The 26,327-nt window shown below is 41.9% G+C and overlaps 1 protein-coding gene across 2 annotated transcripts in view; it reads right to left on the reverse strand.

The window, feature by feature from the left end:
• The window catches only part of CDK5RAP3 (CDK5 regulatory subunit associated protein 3), a 613,925-nt gene that overhangs the window by 518,191 nt on the left and 69,407 nt on the right, over window positions 1–26,327 (reverse strand). For both annotated transcript variants that reach the window (XM_044055301.1, XM_044055302.1), the window contains exon 4: window positions 1,165–1,265. In XM_044055301.1, the coding sequence (XP_043911236.1) occupies window positions 1,165–1,265 (101 nt within the window). The remainder of the gene's footprint in view (window positions 1–1,164; window positions 1,266–26,327) is intronic.

The raw sequence follows: 26,327 nt of genomic DNA on the forward strand, positions 1-26,327 counted from the left end.
ACATGTCTGTAGAGAGAGAATAGTTTTGTGAAAGAACAGACGGTCAAACAGGTCTTTCCTGCTCAAAAAGTGAGAAAAATGTTGACTTGTGCATGAGAGCTGTGTTAATCTACAGAGACAGTAGAAAGATTTAAATTTTCTTAATTAAAAATTGTCAGTGCCTTTCCAGTTGAATGATATACTTCGAACTGTACACACCACGGGGACATTGTATTCAATGATGAGTCGGATAAGTTAAAAGTACAGCAGTAAGATGATGCTTTGGCTCTTGAAGATATCCCCTTGGCAATTAATGTCACCATACAGAAGGATTTCTTGACTATTTGGTAGAAACATGATCGAATGCGAGAGAGGTATCCACATAACATACTTGTTTGAAGAGGAATGCCACTTACAACGCAGAGGCTTTAAGCTACTATTCTCTGTTATTTTTGCATTTTGCTTGAAGTCATTTTCAGTGCACCAGGTAAGTGCCTATCCCAGCCCTTGTTGGAGATGTTTAGTGTCAATGGATAAGAGGATAACATACCTAGTTTGCAGTCATCAGTAACCTGGGTCAGTCACGTCTGGGATATTGGCTTGGATATCTGCGAAATAAATGCCAGACAGGAGAGGGAACAGCTCTGATTGATGAGGTACCCCACTAGTTAACATTTTATGTTCAGAGAAGGTACCAGCAACTTTCACAATTTAGATTTTTCTGCACAGCAGATTTGCAAGTCAACAAACAATGTTGAGGGTTTGAATGCAGATAGCCTTAAAAACCTTGGTCAGGTCTACCCAAGCAGCATGCATGCAGTGACCACTGTTCAGAGCATCTGTAACCTTTTCAAAGATGTTTATTATATTCAAGAGACAGGACCTGCCCTTCACAAAGCCAAACTGTGTGGAGTGCACATAAACTTAAGTTGCCCATGTCTGCATAAATGAATTCTGCTGTGATACTCTTTATGGCTTTGCATATACGGCTGGTGAGGCTGCTGGGCCTATCATTACCCACGTCTTAAATGTTCACATGGTGCACATACATAGCCTACCCTGAATCGTTCACCTCACACAAGGTACCAAAACTAGCAGCTCTGTGTAAAAACTCGATTCTGACATTTATTTTTAAGATATTCAACTCTAGATATTGCTGTTAAATGTACTTCATAAATCACTTGCCTTCATTCGCTGAGATGAATATCTTCCAAAAATGTTTTTTGTGGAGGCTTCTGTCCCTTTAAGTATTTCTACTATTCTCAGACAGTGGAAATAATGAATATCTTTAAAATAGAGAATAAAAAAGGAGCGAGTTAGGTACTAAATCTCTTTTCTGCAGACATATTAATTTTCTCAATTAAAGACAAAATCAAATAATTTCAAATGTTACATGTAAAGTGTCACAAGCAAAACTTTTTAACACAGTGCTCTTTCATTTCATACTACATAATAAAAGGTATAATAACAAGCTCCCTTATGACAGAAAGGAGTACTGCAGTGTAATAAAAGGTATAATAACAAGCCCCTTTTGGCCGAAAGGAGTACTGCAGTGTAATAAAAGGTATAATAAACAAGCCCCTTGTGGCCGAAAGGAGTACTGCAGAATACTATGCATTACATGCTACTGCTGCAACTTGCTACAAGTCATATACTCTGCTTCAGTAAACAACAGGTGTGTAAAATCTTACCATAACTGTAGAAGTCTTCTCTTCACTGTTTCAATATTCTTCACCTTAGGGATTTCCTGCCAAGGACAGCCCAATGTCCAGCCACTATACCAAAGACTTTAGATCTTGTATGCACTGTATGTCACACGTATGCTCCCTATACAGGACATAAAGGTGATGTATGGAAGCAGTTATCCAGAACTGAAATGTCCAGTAGAGAAGAGTCTCCATAGGACAAAGGACATTCAGAAGGAGAAAATGCAGATGGAAAACAGGGAGCCTCAGCCAAGAGCGTAACCTAATCAGAGCCCAAACGAATAAGGGGGGGTAGAGGGAGGGACTCAATACAGCAACAGTGAAGAGAAGGACATATACTGTTAAGGTAGGATTTTACACAACTGCACTATGTCCTTCTATATCACTGGTGCAGTATTCTTCACCGTAGGGAGAGTACAAAAGCTCAAGAAGTTTCTGTGTTGCCCATAACCTTACTTGAATAGAAGGAAGTTTCTCTGTTCACCTGTGAGAGAGGGGAGCTTTGAGCAACCTATCTGTACCTGGAGGAGTGCTTCCAGCCCAGAAGTTAGCAGTTTATTGGCTATTTTGGGCTAATTTCCATCTCTTTCATTTACCTACTATAAAAACCACATTTGCACGGTTTTGTGCACCAGGCAGTGCCGGTTAGCTACTGTTAAATTATTCCCGGTTCCACTAAGTCTGCTCTTCAGTTTTTCCATTGAAGCTTGTCTAACTCTCAACCTAAGCACTCAAAAAGCATCTTACAGCCCAGCACTTGCTAAGACCTAACAGCAAGCACTAATATACCCTGACACTGATTGCCTAGCAGGGCAAGGCTCTTTATTCATCCCTCACCAACCAAGCGACTAAGCAGCTCACTCAAGGAGCTCAAGAAGAAACATGGAAGAGCTCTCTGATCATGTAGCCCAGGCTGGTATGACCCTGACCCTGAGTAGCATCCTGCCCTCACCAAGAATGATACCTCAGTATAAAGAAAAAATGATCAATTTCAACAATTAGCTAAGCTTCTGGTGTCATTCAAAGGGGATCCAGTGTCTGTCAGCCTGGGACAACATGCTCGACAAGCCACGTTGCTTCGCAAGAGATGGCTTTGCACCTGTCACCCCTAGGCTTTAGAATACTGGCCAAGGCTCTTGCTGCCCCCATAGTGCCTTTTTTAGGCAAGGCTCAAAAGACAAACCCACCTCTGTAAACAGCACAATTAACAAAAAACTGAGGGTTAAGCTACTCAACGCCAGGAGTTTAAATCTCAAAATTCACATGCTCGAAGCACTCCTCAGTATGAAGAACGTCGACATCTGTGTAGTAACTAAAACCTGGTTCAAGGCTCCAGAGAGCACCCTAGCACTACCGGGCTACAACTCATACCACACGTTTCGGCCACAGAACACAGACCGAAATACAAAAGGAGGGGGTGTATCCATATTCATTAAGGATACCTACACCTCCAGGTTAGTGGCGCAGCATGATACCTCTGAGATCATCCATGTGCAACTAACATTGGGCAAATCTGCAATGCAAATTGTGGCCTGCTACAGATCACCCTCCATGACTCAGGACCACCACTCCACCTTTCTGGAGACACTGGAAAACATGAAGGTCCTACCAAACACCCTGATATTGGGCGATTTAATTCACCCTACCATTCACTGGGAAAACTACTTGAGTACAAATTCCCAGGCCCAGCGTTTCCTGGAATTCATCAACTCAAACGCCCTGGATTAGCTGGTACCAGAGGTGAAAACATATTGGACCTGGTCATCACCAACATGGGTGACAGGTGTTCCACACCAAAGGTCAACCCGTCACTGGTTAGATCAGACCATAAACTAATCACTCTGGATGTCCACACCCCACCAACACCCCCAACTAAGGAAACCATAGTAAAAAACTTCTCTAAAGCAAACTTCATCTTACTTAAGACAGAGGTGGTAAGTTTCACAGCCCCCACAGTAAAGGATAATGCTGCCCAAGATGCAGAAACCTTTACAAATGCACTCTATGAGCACCTACAAGGATGCATGGATCGTGCCATCCCTAGCAAAACCAAGACTCACTCCTCTAAGAGAAGGAAACCAGTTTGGTGGACCTCTGCAATAAACAGGCTATACAACAGGAGGAAACTAGTTCAGAAAAAAAGCAAATCCCAAGAAAGAAAGACATCCCTGATCAGTATCAGTAAGAAACTAAGGTCCCTCATGAAATCATCCAAGGCTAACCCGAAGAAAAATAGCCAAGGATTCAAAAGATAACCACAAAGCCTTCTTTAGCTATGTTAAGAATCTAAGTGGCAACTCGCAGATATGCACTGAACTAGTGCAAAATAGCACAAAATATACTGAACCTACTGATACTGCCAACATCCTGTCAGATAGATTCAGTGCAAACTTCACCCCCCTCTCACCTCCAAAAGGGCCCACAACAATACCGGAAAAGTGTAGTGTCCCAAAAATCACAGACGCACTGGTGAAAACAGCCCTTTCAAAAGCCAAAAACACAGCATCAATGGGACCAGATGGTGTCCCAGGCTGCATCTTGCACGAATTACAAAACGAACTAACCCCCCACCTAAACACACTGTTCAACCTCAGCCTCTCCACAGGCTATGTGCCCATAGAATGGCGGACAGCAACGGTTATTCATCTCCACAAAGGAGGGGCCACATCTGACCCTGGTAACTATCGCCCCATAAGCCTGACTAGCCTGGTCTGCAAGGCTATGGAGCACATCATCATGGAACTCATTAACAAAGACATTGGGAACCTCCAAACACTTGACCTGACCCAGTTTGGCTTTGTTAAGGGCAGACCATGCCTACTAAACCTGGTTGACTTCTTCGAGACAGTCACCAAGGCCATAGATGAGAGAAAGGTGGTTCACACAGCCTACCTCGACCTCGCCACCATTCCCCACTCGGGTATTACAGAAAAACTCACCAGCCTGAACATAAACCCCTACGTCACGAGATGTGTTGCCAACTGGCTTACAGACAGAACTCACACGGTAAGAATAGCGGGCTCCAGGTCTGACTCTAAACCAGTCACAAGTGGTGTCTTGCAAGGCTCGGTCCTGGGACCTCTACTGTTTGGCATATACTTCTCAGAAGTACAGGCAAACACTGGAGGACTATGGCTAACCAAGTTAGCCATAACTGACTCTCCGGCTGACACGGTATCCTCCAAAAGGGCCTTACTGAGACGGACACCTGGTGTCAAAGTCATGGCCTCAAGTTAATGCCAAAAAATGCATAATCATCCCGTTTGGGAAAAACAAATCACCCACGAATTACCACATAGGTGACAGCCCCCTTAATACAGAAGAGGTAATAAGAGATCTGGGGACCCAGGTAGATAGTAATCTCTCCTTTGACAATCACATTGCCAAAGTAGTTAGGAAATCCTTTTATGTGGCCCATCTAATTACTAAAGGGTTCGCATCTAGAAATAAAGAGGTTATAGTGCCCCTCTACTCATCACTCATTAGACCCATCATAGAGTACAATGCCCCATTTGGGATGTACCTCACAAGACACTTCCAACAGCTGGAAAGACCACAAAAGTACCTCACCAAGAGGATTACTGGCCTCAAACATGTGTCCTATGCAACCCGACTGAAAAACTCCAGCTGTACTCAGTGGCATATTGCTTACTCAGAGGTGATCTCTGCCTGACTTACAAGGCCATGTCCAACTCAGAATGGATGGACATGCTCCACCGAAAGAAATCCAAGTCACTGCGAGCCACTCGCTCTAGTGAGCTAAACCTCGCCACAACAATAAAGAGAACATGCTGGAGGGATAGATTCCTGTCACAGAAACTGCCCATGCTTTGGAACAAAATTCCTAACTACATTAGGCAGAGCCCCTCACTAACACTCTTCAAGAGAAACCTTGACGAGTGGATGGGTAGCAGAAAATACACCCCTGGGATCACTTCATTGCCTCTGCTTGACAGAGGCTCAGTTAATTAATCAATGGAGCGGCAAAAGCTGACACACTCTGGCTAGGCTTATAAATGCCCTCGGGCAGATGGCCTAGTACCTGCCTATGAACCTAAGAAAAGTACTGGGAAGCGCCCTCAACAAAGCCATGCAAGACAGCCCTAGTAAAGCCTGTTCTGGCCCTAGAAACCATATCCAGATTATGATGTTTAGTAAAGGCATGCACTCAGGACTAAGTAGCAGCTTCAAGAATGGAATTAATGTCCAGTCCCTTGAAGCACCAGAAGAGGCAACAGCCTAAGTGGAATGGGGTCTAACAGAAGAAGACAAACACCTGCCATGAAAAGAATAACAAAAGCAAATGGCTTTAGATATCCAGGGGGAGGAGGAGGCAGTTCGCCCAGAAACAGCCAAACCTATTGCCCTGGGATGAAAAGAAACAAAAAGCTCTTCAGATGTATGAATGGCATTAGTTTTATCTAAATAATACATGAGCTGTCTGTGCAAATCCAAGATATGCAGGAGCCTCTCACGAGCAGACAGAGAAGAAGGACAACGGAAGGGAATTCAAGTACAACTCATTTAAACCACATTTCGATAAAAGAAGGATTAGTAAGAATAGATGCCCTCTGTCCCCGTGAAAATCAACAAAGAAGTAATGTCCATACATGGCCTGAAGCTCAGAAACCCTCCGAGCAGAAGTAAGAGCAAGCAATGTAAGACAATCTTCCAGGTACAGTGTTGCAGAGAAGCTGAAACTGGAGGCTCAGAAGCAGCCTGGTTCAATTTTTCCAAAACAAAATCAAGGTCCTAAGGAAGGGGAATTTGCTTCCTTGGGGACCTAAGATGCAGGACGCCTTTAAGAAACAGTTTAACCTCAAAACAAGAAGCCAAAGGAGGGTTTCAAGGGCAGACAGGCAGAAACAGCTGACAAATGGATTTTTGCAGAAGAATAGGCCAAGCCAAACTGGAGCAACTCACACAAATAGGACAGAACAAGAGAGTTCCACAATGAAAAGGGTCCAACTTATGAGCATGGAACCAGACAGAAAATCTTTCTTTTTGGACATACAAGACTTTCTGGTTGCAGGTTTTCTAACCTCCTGTAAAACCTTGTGCACATCCTCAGAAAAGAGGTGTCTAACCCTATCACCCACAGTGTCAGTTTAAGAGAGGACAAACAAGTGAGGATGGATTAGTGACCCCTTGTCCAGTGTAAGGAGGTCCAACCAGTGAGGTAACCTGTGATGACTACCACTGACCGGATGCATTAAGAAGGGGAACCAGTGGTGTCTTGTCCAAAAAGGGGTCACTATCAAGATTTTTGGGGAGTGCAGCTGAACCTTCTGCAGGACTATTGGAAATAGAAGAAGAGGAGGGGAAGAAACCTCCCCTTCCAAGGAAAGGAAAGGGCAGCCATCTTCCATGCCACATGGCATGGCACTCCACAACAAAACAGAGGGAGCTGCTTGTTAAGAGGCTAGGTAAAAATATCTCCCTGAGGAACATCCCATCGATGGACTATGTCCAGAAACACATCTCTGTGAAGCATTCATTTGTGAGCCTATGTTTTGGACATACTCAAGGGAGTCTCCCACTAGACTGTGCTCTGGAGGAATATACACTGCCTGAAGAATTAGCTGATAACTGAGAGCCAGATCCCAGGCCTGAAGAGCCAACTTGCAAAGAAGGTAAGACGTTGTGCCCCCCCCCCCTCCTTGTTGACATACCACATCACTGTGGTGTTGTCTGTGTAAACCTTCAGAGGGCCTACAGAGAACATGGAGTGAAAAGCCCAAAGGGACAGAATCAGAGCTATCATCTCTTTGATGTTGATCTGATTTGAGTTCTGATGGGGGAGACAGAGACCTTGAAATTTCAGGTGACCTCAAGAAGCCCCCCAGCCCATGTCTGAAGCACTGGTGAACAGTTCTTAAGAAGGAACTGCAGGCTGAATGGGCAGGCCTGGGTTGTTGAAGCAACTCCTTGAATTCCCACTTGAGACAAGGAAGGAGAGTCACTCTGAAATCCAGATGGCGGTAATGCTGAATCCAAACTGCCGTGAGGTACCACTGAAGCTTCCCCATATACAGTCTGGCAAGATGGAGCATTGGAATAGAAGAGGCCGTGAACCCCAGGGCCCAAAGAAACTCCCTGGCTGAAATGACAGAGAAGGAAGAAGAGATGAAAAGAAAGCTGTCAAAGACAAAACCTTTGGAGGAGGAAGAGAGGACAACATTGCCACTGTCTGAATCCTGCAGCCCAGATACACATCCTGAGAGGGAGCCAGGACAGACTTTTGGAAGTTGATAGTGAATCCTAGACTTTGAATGAGGGATATAGTGAACTCCAAAGTCTATAAAAGGTAACTGGGAGAGGGTGTGTGAATGAACAGGTCCTCTAAATAAGGAAAAATCTGAATGCCTTGGAGCTTGCAAAAGGCAATCACAGGAGCTAGGCATTTTGTGAATACCCTTGGGGAGCAGACAGGCCAAAGGGTAAATCAGAGAACTGAAAATGACAGCAAGAAACCGAGAAACATAAAAACTTCCTGAAGAGAGGGAGAATAGGAATATGACAGTAAGCATCCTTCAGACCCAAGGACACCAGAAAAGCCAGGGGCAGGAACATAGAAAACAAGACTTGAAGAGAAAACATATGAAAGGAAGGAATGTTGAGAATGTTGTTGAACAAGAAGAGATTCAGAAAAGTCCTCCAAGTACCCTCCTTTCGAGGAACCGGGAACATTCTGGAGTAGAACCCCATTCCTACTTGGTAAGAAGGGACAGAGTGACTAGTTCTCTTTTCCACTAGGGACCCAAGAACCTCTGAAAAATGAGGAATCTGCTCTCAAGAAGGTTGAGGAATCCCTGAAAAAGGAGGGAGAGACTTCCACACCATGAAGTAACCCTGACAGATGATGGACAAAACTCAGGAATCTGAGGAGATAACATCCAATAGTGAGGGGTCTATCCTGGTCCTGCTCAGCTTGTCTACTACTACATACTTCTTTGATGGGATGGCAAGATGCTCAGAGGATCAAGAAATGCTCAAGAGCTAACTCCCAAGCTAACACAGCCAGCCGGTGCAGAGGGACAGACTGGCTGTCTTTATGCTAGCTGAAGTACACAGCCAGCCGGTGCAGAGGGACAGACTGGCTGTCTTTACGCTAGTTGAAGTGCCACATCACTGTAGTGTTATCTGCAATCACATGCCAGGGTACCGACTGAGATCCCAAACAAAACAATAGATATTAAACCATGGATTCCAGCTACTATCCCTTTCACACTCATGTACTGTGGCATGACTGACATGCTCAGTAGGCCGCACTTTTTACCCTTTTCGAAGCTGCACCCCAAGTAAAATCTGAAGAAAATGTTCTGGTACATATTGTGTTGGGACATGAGGAAAAAAATGAAAACCTGAATAATGAATAATGAATTAGGGTTGGGAGGGTGGCCTAATGGTTAAGGTGTTTGCCTTACAAACACGAGGTGCAGGGTTTGAGTCTCACAAGGGATAACTGGCTAGGCTTAAAATGGCTCACAAGAGCAGTCATCCTAGTACTAATCTATTATGTGCTGTCTCCATCCGTGCAGTTCCAAAACTGGAATCTGAAATTCCAGAGGATGATAAAGTTCTATTCTCATGAACCCTAGGAACCCAATCCTGTATGACGGAGTCAAACAGGTTTTGAATATGCATATGGAACCTCAGACTGGTGAAGAAAAACTCCTGACTTCTGGGAAAAGGCTGCAAAGAGAAGTAAGTTGTCCTAATAAAGACATATAAGAATGTCCAGAAGTTCACAGATGGCTATTTCAGGAGCCATGGTCTGTCAATTGTCTCAGACCTATACATAACCCAGAGGGTACAACCTACAATTGATAGTTTGATCCAGACACACAGAACCTGAGAATGGCTAGCTTCCACTTATGGCCCTGTGGCCTAAAGCTACTGGATTCATAGGGTTATCATGGCGGTCCAGTGGTTAAAACTGTTGCCTCACAATTTCAGGGTCTGGAGTTCAGTTCTGACTCCCAGTCACAGTCTGCATGAAGTCTTGTTCTTCCCTTGTCAGAATAGGTTTGTCTTATGCAGAAAGACTGAAACCCCTGTCACTGTATTCTGTCTCCTACATGTTTGCTAAGGAGAGACCTATGCCTGACTTAAAGGGCAGTCTCTGACCCTGCCCTGATGGAAATATTACACATTCATAAATAAAACTGCACAAGGGTCATTCACTACAGGGATCTTAACCTAGCCTCTGACATGAACAGGTCATGCTAAACAGAGAGCTACATCTTACAGAGACTGCCACTTCTCTGGAACAAGCTTCCAATTCACGGGAAACAGAGACCCTCCCTGATCCTCTTCAAACCCAACCTAGATCAATGGATGGGTGACCGTAAATTCATTCCTGGTGTGGTGCTGTCCCTTCTGGACAGAGGAAGTCGGTATTACCTACCATAGACCTTTACCTCTGCGAACCTCACTTACCTAAACACCAACAACTGGGGCAACTCAGGGTAAATATAGCTAGGCTTGTAAGGGTTCTAAGGCCATTAGCCTAGTAACCTTCTATGAACCTATGGCACTGAGAATTCTAAAAGCTAAAGTGGCTGAAGACAAAATTATTCCTAAATCTGTCCAACACCTTACCTTCTTTATCTCCTTCAGAGGTATTAAGCTTCACCAAAAATCTATTGTCAGCTGACACTGATGCAGAAATGGCTGCAGGATCAGACAGAAAGTGAGAAAACAGGGGTTTGTTAGTCTGGGAAATACTGTATTAAAGGTTACCTGCCTTTTTCAAGAACTGAATAGTGGGAATCATAATTATAACAGGCAGAATTAAACACATCCTCCAAGGCTGGCACAATAGGAGGAACAGGGGTAACATGTGGGACCTCCACTTGTAAGAACTCATAGTATATCTTCACTTAAAGGAGAACCTTCTCTTCTTCTCACAAAAAGACATCATTCTTCCTGGAAACAGACCCAGAAAAAGAAAACTCTTCTAAGGGAGACTAGGTATATACGCATTCTGCAGAATCAGAGTCCTGGCCTTGAGAATCCTCATGAGAGGGATCTCTGTCTCTATCAATGTCAGACTCTTCTGACTATCTTCAGGATTTTCTGTATCATAATAGTACTATGGTGAATATGTTTAAATTCCAGGGCCAACTGCCTGCAATAAAGTTCAGTCTAACATAAGAATATCATTTTTATGGACAAGAAATGTTCTAACTTTTTGTTTTTTTTTCTTTTTTTTAGGGGAAGTATCACTGAAGAAGACCAACTAGGAGATGGGTTTTTATCCCAGGTCTCTTTCCCTGGCTGCACCAGGAAGAATCTCCTGGAGATTCTCCCAGACCCAAAAAGAATTCTGGTTCTCCCACACCTTCACTGGGCAGTACAGCAGCCGCAGAGGATGTGCCTGACTCCTGGTTCATGATTGCAGAAGAAGAAACAAGATGAACTCTTAAGAACAGTGGTGCAGTTGAAGAGTAATGAAAGGCCATTATAGGGCCCCCACCACCACCACCAAAGACTGAGGCACTGACTGAACCCGCAGTGACCGCAAGGACTCGCTTTTATTAATTGTTTTTTTTTTCTTTTTATCTATTTAGCACAGTAGGAGAAAAGAACCAGCAGGTCCAGTGTGAGTATCCACACTGTGACGAGGGAAGAAGCCTAATTGCTGCTAATCAGTGCTGAGTTCTTCACCAATGCTATATACAAACACCTGCATAACTGCACTGACTCAGTTGCATCTGATAGGACCAAAACAAGCTCCTCAAGGACAAGCAAACCTACCTGGTGGACAACTTCCATTAGCAGGCTTTACAATAGGAGGAAGAGATTGCTAAGAGTAAGAGTAAGAGGGAGCCAGCCCTAAACTGAAAACACTCCCTCCTCAGCTTAAACAAGCAAATACGATCTCTTGTGAAGTCCTCCAAAGCAAACTACAAATCCAGATTAGCTTCCTCAACTAAAGACAACCATAAGGCGTTCTTTAGTTACATCCGTAACCTAAAAGGAAAGGCCCAGATTTGTGCCGAAATGGTAGTTAATAATACCACATATACTTAGCCTGTGGATATAGCTAACCTGTTAGCCAACAGGTTCTGTGAAAACTTCACTCCCCTGTCCCAGCCAAATGTACCCTATGAAATTCCTACCACCTGTCCCCTACCTTTTATTTCTAAAAAGAGCAGGTTGTAAACGCCCTAAGGCCAAAAACATGGCATCTATGGGATCTGAGAACATCCCAGGCTGTGACCTACATGGGCTCCAACAAGAATTAGTAACACCATTGGGTACCCTTTTCAATCATAATCTAAGCACTGGCTTTATCCCAGTTGAATGGAAAAATGGAAAATAGCCACTGCTATTTCCTTGCACAAAGGAGGAGCTTCCACTGACCCTGGGAACTACAGACCTATTAGCCTGATTAGTCTTATCTGCAAGGCATACCTCTCAAATGTACCGAACCTCTTGGTTTTTACTAGTTTTCAGGTCCAAATAACAGGGTGCCACAATTACCGAGTGCACCCCTTAATTTCTGAATTTCCCAGCTTTTTTGGGCTGATGTCATCACATGCAGAGGCGTGCAAGATGACGTCAGCTCCATGAATAGCCTGCCAGCCTGTCGGAATTGGTTGAGGGGATTCAATGTACTTTCTGGCCAACCAGCAGTAGGAAATAGCATGCAAGCATTTCCCAGGCATGGAATCCGTTTAGCTGATAAGTTATTTGGCTCTTTCTTCTTACTAGTGCAACTGTTTATATTGGAATACAGTGTGTGAATGGCTCCAAGTAAGGACCGTTTCATAGGCATTTGGTTCTTTCTTTTCTGGGACTTGCACTCAATGTGTGGATGGCTGTTTCATTGACATTTGAATATACAGCGAGTGTGTGAATGGCTGTTTCATTGATATTTGAATATATGGCATGTGTGTGTGTGTGTGTGTGTGTGTGTGTGTGTGTGGCTAGAGTTACTCAGGCTCAAACCCTGCACTGTCCAGATTTTTGCCTCAGATATTTCTTCTGTTCCTCATAAAAAAATCTGTGGTTTTCTGGATTTATGTGGCAAATCAGTGAGGACTGAATTCACTAAATAATGATAGGCATTTGAATTTCAGACTTCATATTCTTCAGAAAATACATGGTAACATAAAACCTTTTATTCTAGCAATTTTCTAAGTTTATAAGATCAGTATTTGAAATATGTCCCTATTTTTGGGGCTGTACTCCCCCCGTTATTGGCTCTGTCCAGGTTTTTGTGTTAAGAGGTTGAGAGCTATGCAGCTGTGCAATCCTGAAGTTAGTATATATGAATGTGTGTGAATGCATGGGGCTTGCTTCACTGAAAAAAAAAGTCAAGGTATATTTTTTGATGCATCCCCTTCCAAGAAAATTGCAGTATGATGTTATGTCATACTCTCTCTCCGTTTCTCTGTCTATATATAAATATATATATTTATATATGCAATGTGTCTGTGTTTGTTTTGTGTGCTATGCATGTACACATATGTGCTTAGCATGACTTTTAGTGGGATTTCTTTGAAGTCCAATGATTCAGACTTAATTTCTAATGCTTGAAAGCTACATTGCACACTAGGCTATACTCCTGTAGGACCAGTATTTATCTCTTTAAATGCATGTAAATTTCATCATATTGCAATATTAATAAGTATTCACAAAATTTGCTTCTACATACAGTGTTTGCAAATAATTTATATGAAGTTTATAAATAGCTGTATATATATATGATGCGGAAAGCTAAAGGTAAATAAAAGAAAAAAGAGGAAAAAGACACCTTAATCACTTTTTACAAGCATTGTGAATTTAGATATGGACATTAGGCACTGCAAAAAAGAGGTCAGAGCGAATCTTCTTTTCTCTCGTTTCTGTACGTTTTATGATATACAGCTAGTATAAAATGCACAGCTATAATAAACAACTATTTACAAGTCTGGGCTTGCTGCTTCTTCATTGTCATTTTGTCAAGCCAGCCTAAGAAAAAGGACCATAAAGCTCAGGACTCAAAAACAAGTCGTTTAATGCATAAAATCATGGTTTAGTGCTTTTCTCAGTATGTGACACCTTCAGAACCATTTTGACAAGTCAGTCATTTACATGTCTGGGAGTGGCTGCGGTGGTGCAGCGGTTAGCATTGCTGCCTCACAGCAAGAGGTTCTCTGGTTCGATTCTCGGCTAGGGTTCCTTCTATGCAGAATCTGCATGTCCTCCCTGCGGTCACATGGGTTTCCTCCCACATCCCAAAGACATGCTGTAGGTGGAGTGGAAGGTTGGGTACAGGGCTGGCAACTCGACACCATAAAACTCCATTGCCAATCGTTCTGTGGACCGTTGTTCTTCTGTGGCAACCCCTAAGCGGGAAAAAGCCAAAAGAAGAAGTCATTTACATGTCTGGGCCTCTTGTTCCAACACTGTCACTTGTCAATCATTTCACTTATAAAAATGAATCAACTTCGCTTCCTTTCTTTCTGTTTACTTATCAAAAATGTGAAACATTATTTGACAGGTAAAATGGTGCCACCGTAAAACAATTTCTTTGAAAACAGTTGAATATTCATTTCAACAGTGAGAAAAAAGAAATATAGCTTGACCTTTTCACCTTCAGTGCAGAGTGGAACAGTGGATGACTACATGTCTCAGGTCCAAAAGCTTAACTTACACATTCTTTATTAAACTGTAGGACTGTTTATAGCTTTAAGGTTAAGGTTTATTTACAGCACTGCAAATATCACTTAAAGTTTATATTTCACGTTTGGTTTACTTTTTCACATTAGTTTCTCTGAGATGCAGAAAATGCATAATGTGGCTATTAAACAATACTTTTTGCAATTTTTATAAATGGATTGCCTCATGTTTTGCTTTCAACTGAGAACTGAATTCACTGAATATGTTTGGGGGCTGTATTCCCCCATTATTGGCTTTGTCCAGGTTTTTTGTGCTAAAAGGTTGAGGGCTATGGTGAGAACTGAATTCACTAAATAATAGCCATTTATGTTTCAGTCTACCTGTCTTTCAAGAAACAGCTGATTTGGCATAGTGGTATGTTGCTCTGACTATAGTGCACAGGGTCCAGTGTTCAAGACTTGGCAGTGAAATGCATGGTGGTAACACAGCATTTTATTCTAGCAACTTTCCAAGATTACACAAGCAATGTTTAAAACATGTCCCTAGCTTTTGGGCTTTTGTCCCCCCTCAATAAATTTTGGCTTTTTCCAGATTTCTTGTGCTGCAAAGTTGAGAGATACAGTTGAGTCTAGAGTGGATTTTACAAGGAGCTGAGAGCTTCAGGGAAAGAGAAGTTGAGTGCTGCTTATGCCAAGTCTGCTTGCATTGTTAGTAGCATAAAAGGTACAATACTTGCTTTTGATGCATAAGGTTGTGGGTTCTACTCCCACAGTATGTAGCTGCACTGCTGATACTGTACTGAGTTGTACTTTTAAAGGAGTACAACAGGTTTCTCTAATGTATTCCTCAACTTCACAGCCCTTTTCCTCCCTATTTAAATTGTCCTCTTTAAAGCAACAACAATAAAGCATTTACAATTTTTATAATTCCCCTTACTTCTGTAACAGAAGCCTACCTTCTCATACTGTGATGTTTTCACTTACAAAATGATTCTCTCACATTTGAATAAAGCTTGCTGGAGTCGCCCAATTACTGACATCATCGAGGCCAGGCAGTGCAGGTACATTTTTTTTTAATCAGTTCCCTCCCCCAAAGTGACATCACCACAGCCGTCATCTGATTCTAACTAAAATAATAAGACCTACCCATTCTGTGATGTCATGGCTCCCTTGTCCTTCCCCCAGCCTGAGTGCTGTTCATTTTATTCCGTAGTAGTGTAGTAACACCGATGTTTGCAAACACAGAAATTTGGTATGCATACTTATACATTCTGCACGGCAAATGATGCTTAGGTGGTCTATCGCTTGCATACTTCTCTGTTGTATTTGCACCAGATACTGCTAGTGTGCAGTGCGGGAATAGAAAGATTAAAACATTACCCTGGTATCAGAGGTGGCAGTGCAACATATTCATAGTGGCTTAACATGAGAGTAGCTCTAAGCAAGCACCATGTGAAACCTGAACAAGCACCTAGAATTATTCAGTGCAGCTTCCACACCTTAAGTCTGAAAACGAATTCACATACTCATGAACAGGAGTAGCTGCATATTGATGGCTAAAGGTGTATGGGCATGCCGGGTGGTTACTACACTGCAAAAGTGGTATGTAATGGTGGAGATATTTGGAAGGCATGAGCAAACACACTAGTATATTAAAGCCATAGCACCAATTGAACTGGAGGCTGGTAAATAGATTTAGTAAGGGATTTTGTCCATGCACAAATATTTCAACAGTGATTCTTTGTAGTGGCATCCATTATCTGATTCAAGGTTAACCTTGATGTCCTTTTATTTAAAAAAAAATCAATAAAAAATTTACTTTGTTATAAGTGACTTCTGGACACAAGAAAAAGGAAGGGGAAAATATAGCAATGTGGTTTGTATCTACAAAGACAAATCCAGGGACACTGCAAAAGTTTTTTTTGCAAACCAACCAGTGGAGTAAAAACATATGAAGGCAAACACTGCATACCAACACACTTTGCACATGTAAATCTCAATTTTTAACAAGGTGGAAGCATGAAGTGATACCCTAACACTTAAATTAATAAAGATCTAAGCTGGTTAATAGTATAAATGTTTTATTCTTTAGCTCCTTGGTGCAATACCTTACTGGATGTGATTGCAGTCAAGTAAGTCCATGGCTATAGTGCAGCAAAAAATTTCCCCTCTAACAAAGGAAATGCTAGAGCAAAGATTAAATTAAATGACTCAAGCACCCTGCTGAGATCTGCCAATCAATGGAATTACCAGGTCAAATTACCCTCAGGACTTTGACAGCTAGGGAAGCTAAGTGTTATGGGGGATGGGAGAAGTAAATGGACTGGAATTCATTGTCTCACAAATTAGTGCTATTTAAACTAGATTAGAAAAAAAGGCAGCAGTAAACAGCACTTTGAGTGTGTTCTGTGGCATTTGCACTGTTTCTGTTTTAAGTAGTCATCTAGCAGCAGGGAATGTTACTTACACTGTTCTATTTTACTCAGTACTTTGTACACATGCAACATCTATGAAATGACAGGAACTTTAGGCAAATGGAGGCCTGCATGATGTAACATTTTTGAGCCAAACAATGATTTCTGGGATACTGGATGGCAACCTGATTTATCCAAACCACGTCAATATGACAGCCTGCAGGTGGTCAGAGTCTGGAATTACATATAAAATATTTAAAATCCTGTAAATAATCCCAGAGTGCTGTTAAACTGTAGGAAACACCATGCCATGATGTTTTAACCGTGTTTTTTGAGTCTGTGGGTGCGGTACTCCTTTAAAGGGGATGGATGCTGCAGTCCTGAGAATGTCCTCTTTGGCGGAGATATCTAGTAACTATCAACTTATCAGTTTGCCATCCATTTCCTATTGCAATATTACTAGCTTATCATTTTTTAATGTAACATAGGCAATTTATTCCTCAAGGGCAACAAGCACTTTATTTGTACTGAAACAATGAAATATAAAGTTGTTTGCTAGCAGCAACCTCTTCATTAGTTACAGATCTCTTTAATGTGGAATTATTTAGATGACTTTTACTTCTGCAGAAATTGTGCATATTTTCTGATACTGGTGGATTATAGAAGCTTGAGTAGACTTGTATGACGGAAATGTTCTGAATTGGGTAGTTTTGTCATTATTGGTTCATGCATTTTGTTTCATTGTTTACTGGAAAAATGTTCAAAACAATAAATTTAAAACACCTTCTAACTGTTCTGTATTATACAATGAATATAATTTAATACATTCAGGAAGGTGTATCAAAGAACACATGTATGTTTCCTGTGCAAGGGGCCTATGATTTAAAAACAGCCCAAAGGTAATCTTTATCTGCCACTCACCAGATGCATTTTCTTTGAATGTGGACTTCAATGCTGTTTCAATGAATGTGAGTCTGAAGGGCAGAGAAGTTTTAATGCGAAGTCTATTTTAATTGTGAGACTGCATTGCTTTGTTTAGCAGATGTCTATTAGTGTTTGCGCTGTAAAATGTAAAATAAAACTTTTAAATGAAATCCAAATCATTGCAGAAGTAAAGCAGTATGCATGTTACAGTCTTTATGGTAAATAGGGCGAACAGCCAAGTAATGGGACACTGGAATGGCTGCAGGGGGGAGGGCTATGTATGGGGAGATCCCATTCGACCATGATTTTGTGAGGGGGGAAGGGCAGCAAATTCAAAGATAGCCCCAAGCGGCACAAACTGTTGCTATGCCACTGATCAATAGGCCATGGAAAATTACTTTTGGAGGTCCTAGCAAACTATAATATTCTTTTGCTAAGATTAGAATATTGCCTACCATTAAATGCCCTACTTTTACCATAAAACCCACAATACTGCAAGTCACCAAAAACAAAATCCTAAGTTTCATCATCTTCTCCCTTCTCAATGAACATCATTGCTACACATTAAAAAAAAATGGTTACTATTTTCTACAGGGTACAGGTCTGGGGCCATATTTTGGTTGTCTGCTCTTCAGTTTGCGTTTGAAAGTTGATATCCCACAATTATGTTGGAATGGGTGGGGTTACATAATAATGCATGCAAATTTTATGTTAATCAGCATACAGATTTGAACCTATTTTTCATGGGTCTTTGTCCAGATTTTTGATGTTTCCAGGTTGAGAGGTATGCTGCAAGGCCATGGAGCAAATCATCATGGACCTTAGCAACAAAGATATAGGTAAGCTCCAAACACATGACGCTATTCAGCTTGGATCTGTCAAAGGGAGATCATGCCTGTTAAATGTGGTGGACATCTTCGAGACAGTCACCAAGGTCCTGGATGAGGGGAAATCTGTGCATACACCCTATCCAGACTTAGCCAAGGCTTTTGACACTATCCCCCACTCAGGCATCATTGACAAACTCACCCATATAGTCAAAATAAGGGAATCCACCTCCAACAGCAGACCTGTAACCAGTGGTGTTCCACAGGGATCAGTCCTAGGGCCTCTGCTGTTTGGAATTTATTTCTCTGAAGTACAAGCAAAAACTGAAGGTCTGTGGCTGACAAAGTCTGCTGATGACTACAAACCGGGAGTGGTCATAGAATCTCCAAACAATGTCAACAACCTACATGAGGTTCTTACACAAACAAATGACTGGTGCCAAAGTCATGGCCTTAACTGAATGCAAAAAAAATGTATCATCATCCATTTTAGTAAGAGCGATGTTCCTGCTAACTACCGCATCAATAGCAATATCCTAAGTACACACTTAGTGGTAAGAGACCTGGGCACACAGGTTGACAGCAACTTCACCTTTGACCCCAATGTCTCCACAGTGGTAAGAAGAGCATTCTATACTGCTTGTCTCATAAGTACGGGCCTCCAGAAAAAAAAGAAGTTATAACCTCCCTGTACTCTTCTCAATTCAGGCCAATAACTGAGTACAATGCCCCTTTTGGTATTTACCTTTCCAAGCACCTACAGTAGCTGGAAAGACCACAAAGGTTCCTCACAAGGAAAATTCAAGGTCTTCAGCAGCTGTCCTATGTGGATCATCTGAAATCACTGTCACTTTTTTCTGTTTCATAAAGTCTACTCAGAGGCGATCTCTGCCTTTCATACAAGGCAATCTCTGACCCTGCTTTACTGGAAATGCTGCATATCCACAAATCAAATGGTTACTCATTTTAAAGACCTTAACCTGGTATGAGACATTAAGAGAACCTGCTGGAGGGACAGATTTGTTTCCCAGAGGTTACCACACCTTTGGAACAGACTCCCAACTTCATGGCAAATACAGCACCTCATAGGCCCTCTTCAAACACAATCTGGATGAGTGGATGGGTGACCATAAATTCACCATGGGGATTCTACTTGTGTCCCTCCTGGACAGGGGCAATTGGTGCTGATGATCGAAATAAGGGTAGAACTTGGCTAGGCTTGCAACGGCCCCAGGGCCATTAGCCTAGTAACTTCCTATGATCCTATGAAAGAGTTGGATGGAAGTAAGTTGTCATAAAATGATCACAAACACAAACACGTGCACACACACTTACGCTTCCCTAAACAGTTACAAAACCAAGGCAGATGCATAAGCAGTACATAAAATCCCTAACTGAACAGGAGTTCCTTTCCCTGTGTTGTCAAAACTGAAAAGAAGCACCCATGTAAGTTGTTACAAAATACACAAACTTTACAAAAAGTCTGTAGTTATAGCACTCCTTTTTAATAAAACATAAACACCTAAACTCAAAGCTGCAAAAACAGTAAATGTCTAACACAAAAAATGACCCCAAGAAAAGAAATAAGCCTCTAAAAGCAGGAAGGCAGTTTGTGGCAAGAAACAACCAATATTTAAACAAATACTGTGTTTCTTCAAGAAGAAATACAATTTCTAGTAATACATTAGAAAAATTATACTTTAAACTTAAACATGGCAATGAATTCTGTGTGGAGAGATTCCCCAAAGCTAATTCATCTGCCAGAAACGAAGTTGCAGACCAACCTGCTTCTCCTGAGAAGTTACTTAGTTGCTTTCTTTGAGGCAGCAAGAAAGTACTGTAGTCACTTCCTTCTGCCGGACATTCATCTGATTGGTGCTGACCAATCAGCAGCCAGAGGGAAGATGTGGGAGAGAGCCAGAGCGTTTGAAACCGGATGATTGTTGTTTCCTGGGCATAAATAACTAAAGGGTACTGCAGCAGTGGGGAAAAAAGAATATCTGCTTAAAACGGATACATGGCGCCACATCCAGTGCTGGAAACTAATACAATGCCAGAGACACAGTTCCATTTAAAACTGATGAATAGCATGGTCCTCAGCACTGATAAATTACAGTGCAACTGTTCTTGTTGATGTTCTTGGATTCAGTCCATTATTTGTCTTCTGGCTTGGGTCACTGGGCTGCTGTCTCCAGGTTATCAAATGTAAAAATGAATATATAAACCCAGCTGCATGGATCCTCCTGTCAATAATGAGCAACCACCTGTATATTAATGTATTCAAATTCTCAAGAATTACATGTTATGACTCTAATTAGCTGCACCCCTCCACAGGATCATTCAACGCCATCACCCACCACACCAGGTATATAATTTATTTATTTACTTCTTTAAATAAACTAGTTTACCTCAGTAGAACACTCATTAAACAATGCCCAATTACAGGATTAGCCTAGATTACATCATAACGTAACAAAATAATGTACACTATACAAACAATGGCTTACATTTATGAGTACACACAGACAATCAGACAATATATACACAGAAGATCCAATACACCAAATACATGTACAGTTACTTACCTGGAAAAGAAAAGAGAAAATAGACTTAAAGCAGGAGAAGGAGAAGTGGTGGAGATTTGGGTAGTTGTTAGATTTTTGGAAGCTAAAATAAACTAGTAAAGTCAAAGAGGGATTAGATTATATGTGTAGTGGGTTTAGAGCAGTAATGGTGGGGTAAGATGAATTACGGTCTAGGATGGGTAAGTTAATCAGTGGCTCAGGTATGTTAATGGTAAAGTTATTACTCAGTTGCAGATATTGCATGGACAGTTGCATTCAAGCTGCTTTAGTAAGTATTGCTTGAACTGTGGTCAGGACCAGGGAGTACTTTGTGTAGTTAGTTGAATCAGAAGGAAGTGACTGTCATAGTTTTGGTGACAGTACAACATAAAAGATCTCTGCTTCAGAGCTCCATGGACCAAGATTTAATGATGACCTCTGGTTAGTGTGTGGAGTTTCTCATGTTCTCCCCATGTTTACATGGGTTGCATCTATTCACATATTCAGTTTTTCCCTCCTGACAAAAAGATATGGATTGACTGAATACAATAAGATGACCAATAAATACATACACACAGAGACACAGAAACACAGATATACATACATGTATGTGTTTACTGTCTTCCTTGTGGCTGGGGATTAAGGGAGACTGTTTACTTACCTAGTTAACACACATTAGCCCCATTAGCCTAACAAGCCTGGTCTGCAAGGCTATGGAACGTATAATCATGGAACTTATAAACAATGACATTGGTAATCTCCAAACTCAGGACCCCACCCAGTCCGGGTTTGTAAAAGGCCGATCATGTCTCCTGAACCCAATAGACTTCTTTGAAGCAGTCACCAAAGCCGTAGATGAGGGTAAGGTGATTCACACAGCCTATCTAGATCTCGCCAAGGCTTTCAACACCATCCCCCACTCTGGAATTATAGCTAAACTCACTAAACTAGGTATAAATCCCTATGTCACAAGATGGGTTGCCAACTGGCTCACTGACAGAACCCACACTGTGAAAGTAGCAGACTCCAAATCCAACTTCAGACCAGTGACAAGTGGGGTACCACAGGGTTCAGTCCTGGGTCCTCTCCTGTTTGGTATCTACTTCTCTGAAGTACAGGCCAACACAGAAGGTCTTTGGCTAACGAAGTTTGCAGATGACTGCAAACTAGGAGCCATAATCAAAACTACAAAAGATGTGGACATCCTACAAAACGGCCTCGTTGAGACAGATGTCTGGTGTCAAAGCCATGGCCTCAAGCTCAATGCCAAAAAGTGCATTGTCATCCCTTTTGGTAAAAACTCAGTACCCATGAACTACCACATAGGCGGTAGTCTACTTAACACTGAAAGTGTGATAAGAGACCTTGGGACACAGGTGGACAGTAGCCGCTCCTTTGATAATCACATCGTCACAGTAGTCAGGAAATCCTACTACGTGGCACACCTCATCACAAAAGGTTTCTCATCCAGGAAAAAAAGAGGTCATTGTTCCCCTCTACTCATCACTCATTAGACCCATTATAGAGTACAACGCCCCTTTTGGTATGTACCTCACAAGACATCTACAACAACTGGAAAAACCACAGAAATACCTCACAAAGAGGATTACTGGCCTCAAACAGATGCCCTCTGCAGATCGTCTCAAAAAACTGCAGCTTTACTCCGTTGCATATTGCCTACTCAGAGGCAATCTCTGCCCAACACACAAAGCTATGTCAAACCCAGAGCTTTTAGACATGCTCCACTTAAAGAAATCCCAATCCCTACAAGCTACACGGTCTAGAAACTTAAACCTTGTCACCACAATAAACAGAACATGCTGGAGGGAAAGATTCCTGTCCCAGAGACTTCCCATACTCTAGAACAAACTACCTATCTATATCAAACAAAGCTCCTCATTAGCGCTCTTCAAAAAAAATCTTGATGATTGGATGGGAGATAGGAAATTCACCCCGGGGATCACTTCTGTGGCTCTGCTCGACAGTGGCACAGGAAAATAATTTTTTTGGTGGCGAAAGCCAGGGTACCTTTGGCTAGGCTTATATAGGCCCTAGGACCAATAGCCTAGTACCCACTTATGAACATATTTTTGTTAAAGTTGCTATACAAAATGCAATCTAAGATGTACATAAAATACAGTGTAAACATACATATAACACGCAAACTCCTTCATACACGTGAAACGTATGTACATAAGATGCCGCACAAAATGGCTGAGAAAAGTTTATTCAATGTATTCTGTCATTCATGATATGGAATGGTAAGTCACCTAACCATTGATATGGTAACATTTGCTGGTAGGTTCAGTAAAAAGATGCTTTTTAAGTGTATCTTTTATGTTTTTAATGTCAGCAGGCAGGTGGTTCCAGGTAGCAGATCCCAGTCTAGAGAAGGATCCCTAACCTACAGCAGTTTTAATGGAGGATGTAGAAGAGAGCAATTGTCCTGTGCACTTGTGAGTACATAATGATGGTCTTGTAAAGGTAGTTTCACTCTTAAAAGGCAGCAGTGGCATGGCTTTCGCACCTTGTAAATCAGAGTACCTAGAAGAAAAGTGGCCCTATTAGGCAATGAAAGCCAAGAGGAATGTTTGTGGCCCTATTAGGCAATGAAAGCCAAGAGGAATGTTTGTGGCCCTATTAGGCAATGAAAGCCAAGAGGAATGTTTTAGCAAACTGCACTGGTTCATCCGGGGTTCTGCTAACAGAAGGAATTTTCAGATTTTATTTTCAGCAGTCTGTATTCTGTGGGTATTGGTGTCTGCATGCATAATGAGAAAAGGGAGGCCATATTCCAGTCTGGGTATTAAAATATTTTTAGCAGTGGCCTTGCAAGCAGTGTGAGAAAGGTGATCGATCCTGTAAAAAAGTTTTAATTGAGCAAAGACTCACTAGTTCAAAATCTGTATGTGTGGTAAAGGAAGGGGTAGGCTGAAGTATTAGGCTGGGGTACATCAATTCAATGATATCGGATACTATGTTCCCATGAAGATATGTCAAGAGAATTGGGGGTAGTGAGTAATTTCTTGTCTGGGGCAAAGACCATAACATTGATTTTCTTAAGGATAATTAGTTTGTTAGAAATGGATCAGGTGCATAACTGAGTGAAAATGAGCTGTAACTTGGTTTGAAGGTCAGAGTGGCTATAGTACTGCAATGCAGGAGCAGAATATTGTTACGGATTTTGAAACTCTTGAGAGATATCATTAAAGAGAAGAGGACCTAGCGCACACCTGTATTAGAGGACAGGACCTAGCACAGACCCTTGAGGTACACCTGTATTAGAAGAGAGGACATAGCACAGACCCTTGTGGTACACCTGTATTAGAGGACAGGACCTAGCACAGACCCTTGTGGTACACCTGTATTAGAGGACAGGACCTAGCACAGACCCTTGTGGTACACCTGTATTAGAGGAGAGGAAATATCACAGATGCTTGTGGTATACCTGTATTAGAGGAGAGGACATAACACAGACGCTTGTGGTATACCTGTATTAGAGAAAAGGACCTAGCAGAGATCCTTGTAGTATGCCCATTATAGAGAAGAGGAACTAGCACATACCCTTCCGGTACACATGTACTAAGACATTGCTATGGACTTGGAATGTCCTGTCTTTTAAATAGTTGTGAAACCACTTGGAATGTCCTGTCTTTTAAATAGTGCTATTGGTTGGTTTCACAGCTATCTTGAAAGCTGAGTCTTTTGAGTTTGTTGAGAAAGAGGGTATGGTTGACTGTTTCAAAAGCTCTAGTCATTTCAACAGACTGCCCTGCAGTACTAAGTCTCTCATTCATAATGCAATAAATGGTATCAGTGGTCATTACAAGGGCAGTAAAGCTACTGAAGGCACTGAGAAAACCATGCTATGCATCGCATAAGTACATTAACAGCTATGGCCTATTAAGTAGGTGCTTGTATAAATGTTTTTCAACTATTTTGGTACTAGAGTAAGGGCAGAAATAGGTCTATAAACCATCAAACCATTACGACAGGTGGTTTTAAGGAGAAGGAGTCTATCTGCATGATTGAATGCTGGGGAGACAGTGCCTGAACAGAAAGAAATCAATAGAGACGGAAATACTACCGAGACAGAAATTTTAGGTGACTATAAGACAAAGGTAGAATAAAAGCAAAAATCATGCAAAGTGCTGGTAGTTTTACAGTTACCTGTCAGCATTTCCAGATATAATAGCGCTACCCATGATAGAAATGTGGAAATGAAGGCAGACCTGTGTGTTGTACACAGGTTTATGTGAATGCATTATGTTCACGAGACTGCAACTCTCAGCTGCATTTTTTACAAAGGAGGATACAGGAGGTAGAGACCACAGAAAAGGTATTACTATATGGTTCCTCAGAGGAGAGAGGCAGTTTCAGCCTGGAATAAGATGGAGAGAGATGTATGCAGTGCCATCACAGTGCAAGTTAGTGAGATATGACATCAAGTAAGTGACGGAGCTGAGCAGAAGTTGTTTAACATCTACCAGTAATTCTAATGTTATGGCCAAACTGAAGACACCTTTGCTCGCATATATGCCTCACCTCATCTCAAAGTGGACACACAGAAGGCCAAGGTAAAGGGTTCTGCTCATACTGCTGCAGACCAGAAAGTAATGGATGAGTCGATAACTAACCTACCAGTTCTAAAACTGGGCCATACAGCCAGCCTGTCTTTTCCAATGGCAAGTTCCAGTTAACACAGCCGAAAACTTGCAAGTAAACCAAAGGTTAGGGATCGGTCACGCCCTGCAGTAATATGCCGTGGCACAGCTGCAACACAGCAGGCATATTATCCAGGTATTTCATAAACTTACCTCACAGTCAGTTACATCAGGCATATGTCAACACACTCCCTGCTGCCAGCACCAACAATACACACCAGGGCCACAATGTCACTGCTAGCAGGGACTGTGTCCCTTCCCCCCAGCCAAAGGCAGCTTTTGGAAAGGGTGGAGGCCATGATTCAGCTAGATGTATAGTCACCAGTTTAAAAGAGTGGAAGAAAAAAGTACAGTTTTGTACCAACCATAAATGTAGATGTTCGAGGATCCACATTGCTGCAGTCCTAACCATTGGGGTAGTCTGCTGTCCAGTCGGCCCGAATACCAAAGTATATGGCTGACGTCGGTCAAGGCGCATTAGACTGATGTCAGGACGTCAGGGTACTAATGCGCATGACCGACGTCATATCCTCAGTCTTTTCTTGCCCCAGATGTCAGAAGACCCTAAAAAGACAAGGCCCAAACCAAAAATACAAAACACTCCTGCACCAAAAATATGTACAATATATACAAAA

This window comes from Protopterus annectens, chromosome 13.part0 (genome assembly GCF_019279795.1).
Source record: "Protopterus annectens isolate FY-2018-M chromosome 13.part0, PAN1.0, whole genome shotgun sequence".
Lineage (NCBI taxonomy): Eukaryota > Metazoa > Chordata > Ceratodontiformes > Protopteridae > Protopterus > Protopterus annectens.